At 41.4% G+C, this 6024-nt stretch overlaps 1 protein-coding gene across 7 annotated transcripts; it reads right to left on the bottom strand.

Moving 5' to 3' along the window:
* Positions 221–5764, bottom strand: LOC8074905 (protein LNK2). Of its 7 annotated transcripts, none has more exons than XM_021456562.1 (10): positions 5481–5763; positions 3815–4169; positions 3535–3652; positions 3309–3414; positions 3132–3227; positions 1751–2461; positions 1480–1637; positions 806–948; positions 625–711; positions 221–524 (listed from the first exon to the last, which is right to left on the bottom strand). In XM_021456562.1, exons 1-9 carry the CDS (start codon positions 5508–5510, stop codon positions 626–628), a joined length of 1803 nt encoding a protein of 600 aa, XP_021312237.1. In that variant the 5' UTR covers positions 5511–5763; the 3' UTR covers positions 221–524; position 625. The 7 variants fall into 7 exon arrangements, with proteins under 7 accessions (XP_021312237.1, XP_002455640.1, XP_021312239.1 ...); XM_021456565.1 differs by having other exon boundaries at positions 276–524; positions 1856–2461; positions 5481–5764; XM_002455595.2 differs by lacking the exon at positions 3132–3227 and having other exon boundaries at positions 5481–5764.

Below are 6024 nucleotides of genomic sequence, written 5' to 3'. Positions count from 1 at the left end.
TAAAATTCAGATCAATAGTAATGTTGAAAACCAAAAGAATATCTTTCCCACGCCGGATGGTCAGCTTAACAAAACTCCACACAGTGACAACTATCACGCTACCTCTACAATGACGACTCATTGTTCTTTGAAAATTCATTCATAATTTTCACATCAGTCGGAAAATGTATGCCAAGGACGATAACTGCTCTATGGAATTCACTCTTCAGAGACACTTGAGTTTATGTGCCATCAATATTTTCCCAAGTAAGCAGCCACCTTTAAACATTGGGCGGTTACGCATGAGAAAAAAGGTTAATCATAATGATGTCCAGAGCCAAGGTTTGCTCCTTTTAGGGCTCGACACAATCGTAGGTTCCAATACAGTCTGAGATGTTCTTACAGGATGAAAAAAAAAGGATGCTACAATGTTGAAATGGTTACATATTACACAAGAGATCTCCAGAACCCCAGGTGATCAGCAGATTGCCATAATCATTGGATTTGCTATCATTTTGATTCTGAACAGTTGATAAAATCAGCATCTGTATGCTCATTAGAAGAACGACATTAGATTCACAGGCTAACTAAATGCAAATAATCTTACTCAAATTTGGTAAAACCTCATCTTCTAGCAAATCTCACGTTATTGTGACAGAGGCAATACAATTTCTTGCTCATCTCGTTGATCTTGTGATGGCAACCTAGGAGTTCCCAAGGGTACCTTCGGTTCTGCAAATTGTGAAAGTTGCAAAAGGGTTACTCACGTGTTGATTGAGCGAGCGTATATGGTAACATGCTGTTTAGATGCATATAGGCAACTCACCAGGTTCTAGTATCAAGGGGGTTGAGGATATGATTTCCTCCTTTGTTGCTGTTGCAACCTTGGAGCAATGTCTATGAAACAGCAAATGGGCCACTATACGATCAATTGGATTTGTGATCGTTTCTGCTTCCCTAGTTGGAGACCTGAGATCATAAAATATAAACTGAGCCATTCTGAATGCTTTCATTGATTAAAACACTGGAATACAAACTAAAAAAAAACTCGATCGGCACGGTTAAGACTGCCGCCGCAGCTTTCAAATTAAGAAGAAAGTGCCTTCTCACTCGGCGAGAAAACCTCTGAACCCCCACCCCCATCCATACATGGTGGCCTTTGCATAGCCCAAGTGAGAATTGGGCCGGAGCTCCCCCAGTGTTTTGGTATGAGGACGAGCGAGGGGATTTTTTTAACCCACCCTGAAATTCGCTCCCACCGGGATTCGAACTCAGGACCTGGGAGGTGCCGCCGGAGTGCCTAGACCAACTGATCTAGCATCCTTTGGCACTAGAATACAAACTAATCCATGAGAAGAACACAAAACGTCTGGTCCGACGTTGCACAGATGGTAAATAAGAAATTATTTGAGGTCACTGGGTGACTTTACATTGCATAATATCAGTTACCTGATAGCAATACAGGAACACATTAATAAACGCATTTTTAGTGTACTCTACCTTGTTCTCCTAGTAGATGCATCATTTTCGGAAGCTTCATCATCATCTTTATTAGTCTTGTTAGTGCTGCTCCTATCACCATCAATTTGTCTCTCTGCTGCACTATAGGCCAAACGAAGCAAACTATCTCGAATGCATAGTCGAGTTTTGGTATCCAACTGTGTCAGAAGGATTAAAAAAGTTAACTTTTCTATTGCACATCCCCAGCAACTGAATAATACTATCAGTAAACATATGAAGAATCGTGAAATAGAAAGGGTTAACAAATTGCCTTGCCAAGAGCATCTTGTAGCTGATAATATATTTTTTCCTCTATAAAAGGATCAACAGAAATTGCAGAACTCTTGTGAACCAGGTCATGGTTAGTTGGAATCACCTCAGGCGAAAAAACCTTATTTGCGTTTTCATCTATGACAATTGAACTCCCCAAGGAATCCGGATTTTTGTTCCTAGGGGAGTATGCCTGAGACACCATTGTGTCACTGCCAGAACCCTCTTGACCAAACTGTTGCTGCTGTTGCTGAATAGCTAGCAGTGCTTGCATTTGCTGCCGGCGCCTAAGCTTTTCTATCTTTTCTTGTGGTGTCATTATCAGTGCTCTTGATGGAATGTCTTGTGACATTTCTATGGAACTTGACTGTTTTGGGGAATCTTCCAAAGTTCGGTAGCTTGTGCCAGTTGGTTTTGTCAGATAGCCTTCAGCTTGAATGTTTGACACTAACGGAATTGTAGGAAATGGATATGCAGGATACCCATATCCAGGAAACATAAACTGATTAACATGCTGAACTTGTCCTATCTTCTTGCTATCCTGGAACAGTGCATATTGAGGAGTCTGTACAGGTTGCATAGGAGCTTGCAAATTGGTTGATGCATTCTCTACTTTGCTCTGGGAGAAGCCACTTGTACTGCTGGATATTTTACTTTTACCTCTCTCCTCTGGTTTTCTGCGTGACCTCACTGGCCTCTTCTGCACTTCGACCTACACAGAGTGGTTAATTTATCATTGAACTAAAGAAAAATCATCCACTCAAATCAGATGCTTAAAAGTGGCAATCAAGTGGGCAGATTAATCAGAGGCTCTAAAGCTAGGCTTTGGAAGAGACAAGAAAGAAGATTGACAGGACATATTTTGAGCTCATTTTGCTAATAAAAGCTTTACTTTGTGCTTAATGTACTTGAGTGCACCAAAAACTTTTTATAGTCGACTTGAGAGAACCAAATGGAGCATAGCTGACAAATATGAGATATCACATTATTATGACAGATTTTCTCAAAAGATATAAAGTTTTGTCAGAAACAGTTTGTTGACAGGTTCGCACTGCAATTGTCCCATCTTTAAATGCCATTTTGTTTTATGACATCAATCCAGATGAGAAACATCAGCATATTAATTGGTGCTTCAGTTTGAAGCAAACAAGCTCAGAAGTGATCTCATTCATAATAAGTTTGGCAGAGTATATCACATGAATTCTACTTCCTGGAAGAACTGATTTGGTTTCCCAGAATATTCACAAGTCAGATAAATTTTAATCTCAGCTTCCTCTCCAGATTTAGCATTAGCATTTGCTACCTGCCAAAAGTGGATAACCAGAGTAGACAAGAAATAATTCTAGACATAGGAACATATGTAAATGCTTTTTTTTGTGTACCTTATTTTCTTGTTTGGTAACACCACTGGAAATTTCGTTAGTCAGAAGCAAAGAAGGCCCACGATCACATGATGGTTGTTTATTCAATGGTAGTTGCTTTTTAACGGAAACAAACAAATCACAGTGAGAAGAATGTGGAAAAAAACAGCAAAAAACCAAAGTTCTATGTTCACATACCAGAATTGGGATTGATTGCACAGCATTATCCATCAAATTCGAAGATGCAGAAAGAAAATCGCTGTCGTTGGCAACTATCTCATTACCAAATATGGAGTCACTATTGCTGCAAAAATTATCACTTGATAAGACTACAAAGTTGATAGTAATATCCAGCCAAGAAAGAATCATTGACTGCAAATTCAACTCATGAGTTGAGTAAAAAGTTTTTGGTTTCCAATCGTACCTAAATAGACGGTCAAAATCATCAAAATCTCCAATATTGCCCCAGTCGCAATCAAGGAAACTGTTACTCTTTTCTTCTTGATCATTACTGAACACTTCTGATTCACCATCTAGTTGCCCTGTATACAGATCAAGAAAAGCTATGTAACTCAGTATCATCTTATTTTTCATAATTGCATGATTTTTTTCGGTATATATATCCGTTGGATTACAAGTTTTCAAACTGAACCAGAAATACAATAAACATTTGGCAATGCAGCATGCTTAAAGAAGGAATGAACCTGTAGCTTTTCCTGTCACTTTCTGTAAACTGGGTTCAGCACTGAAATCCAGATATGTGGATGTTATGTTGTCATCACTATAGTTTCTATCAAGTGTAGGATTCAGGGAAGGAAGGTCAGGCCAGGATTCCATGTCAATTCGTGTGGCTGAAAAATGTGCACTTGTCTGATTTGCAGTTTGCTTTTCCATCCGTTGAAGTCCAGTTTGAACACCTTCAGAATGTTCAGTGATGCCATCAATACTAGCCACCTCTTTTTCATTGTTCTTGCGAGTCGTACTATCTTCTGCACCTTTAGGATAAGGCATAATATGGTCCTCACTCTCATTGAACTCAGTCCATATTGCATCCCCTACCTGCATTCCAAAAGAAAACAAATAATAAAACATGGGCATACCAGCTTGTTTGCTTAGATCTCTGAGAAACCTGCCTGGCACGCTTCCATCCCAGGCATCCGATTCTGGATGCCTGGGGTTGGATGGATGTGTCTGGCACTGCCCCCCCAGGCCAGGGCTGTGATCAATCTCCAACAATAAAAGAGAAAAGGAATTAAAATTATCTATATTCGTCTGATGGGAACATAACAAGTGCACATTCATCCAAATTTCTTTAAAGGATCACATAATTTCAATATCTTATGTTACAAGATCATGTTGAAAAATAGACTAAATCTAAAATATAACTGAAATTCTGTATAACAGAAGTAGCGAGTAAGTCCAGTTTATGCTCATGTCCAAAACAATAATATGAGACTGGAAGGAGAATGTGAAAATCCAAAAACAAGTGACAGCATTTAGTGATGTGATGGTAAATGGTGCAAGGTTCAGAGTTGGAAGTCCAATTCAAAATTCAGAGAAATAATCAAGCACAAAGCAAAAGTGTAGTGTATTAGATACTATCGCTGAAGGTCCAAAGTATTCAGTATATTGTTATGTCCTTAAATTCATATGAGCATATCTGAATTGAAGGTTCCTGAATAAAGTTATCCTTTTATGAGGAAATACTGAGATCAACAGAGTAGAACATTGGCAACTGAGTGGCATGCACCAAAATGAGTAGGGGAAATAAGAAAAAATGACATTGTGATTTACTAAAGAACCAGTTTGCAGTTCACTTCAGCAGCTATCAGTAAAACCGTCAAGTTCATAAAAACATTTATGGCTCAGTTCACTACTTTTTTTTTCCAACTATGGAGGGAACATTCTAAGAGCCATGAAACTTATAAAGACTCCCTTAGCTTTCTTCCAATAGAACATACAAGTCCATATTCCAGCACTGCTCTGGGCACTAGACAACATTAGAAGCTTCAGAAGTAGAGGCAATCAAAGCAGAATTGTCCCCTAGTCATGCTTGTTAGCACAGAAAGTGTCCAAAAGGCTCGCACTGCTGCAACCTGCAGGGATGCAGTCGACCTGCGTTGCAAGAATTCTACGCTTCCGCTAGCAGTCCCTTGCACCTCCAGCTCCCCCAACTTTAGCCCCCAACGGTATGCGATAACAGCAAAATTCCCTTCCGGAACAACGACATCCAAACTAAAACCTAGTGAATTAGAGCGCGTGGGGCAGTAATGACGCAACAATTTACAGAGCCAGAGCAGATCTAACCAAGTGAGCAAGCATAACGCAAGATTCTAGACTATCACGGGGAAGGCAGACGGGGAGGGACACCTGCTGCTGCTCGTCGTTCCAGCTAAACATCCTGCTCAGGTGGCGGCCGCCGTCGCGGGAGCCGCCCCCGAACCCGAAGCCGAACTGCGCTGTCTCCCGGGTCCCAACGGTCGCATCTCCGACCGCAGGAAAAACGCCCCAACTCGCCGGCACGGCCAAGCCTCGCGCCGTCCTCTCTACTTCCTCCCCTGCTCCCGTGCTTAGTTGTTATCGTCTTCTTTCCTCCAGTTGCCTTCTGCGGCTCTCTCCACCCACCAAGAGTAGTCGAGGACGGAAGGGAGAATGCGTGGCGGCTGCCCAATGGCCAGGCGGCTGCAGTGGGGCGTTGGAAAGCCACGTGTGCGGAGGCGCATCTTGGGTAGTGGTCAAGAGGGCTCGATCAAATGCCACGCGCTGATTGGCTGAGGGGTTTCGGGTGTAGGGTTACCGCTACCAGGCTTTCGCTGTGAGACTATCTCCAACAGCCAAAATACAATACTCATTTGTCCTTTGAGTAGCGCTATAGGTAAAAGGTTTCATACCTATTTTTAGTCTTCTCCAACAA

Source organism: Sorghum bicolor, chromosome 3, assembly GCF_000003195.3.
Source record: "Sorghum bicolor cultivar BTx623 chromosome 3, Sorghum_bicolor_NCBIv3, whole genome shotgun sequence".
NCBI classification, from domain to species: Eukaryota; Viridiplantae; Streptophyta; class Magnoliopsida; order Poales; family Poaceae; genus Sorghum; species Sorghum bicolor.
The sequence above is the reverse complement of the archived record's forward strand: the minus strand, read 5'-3'. Positions and strand labels throughout refer to the sequence as shown.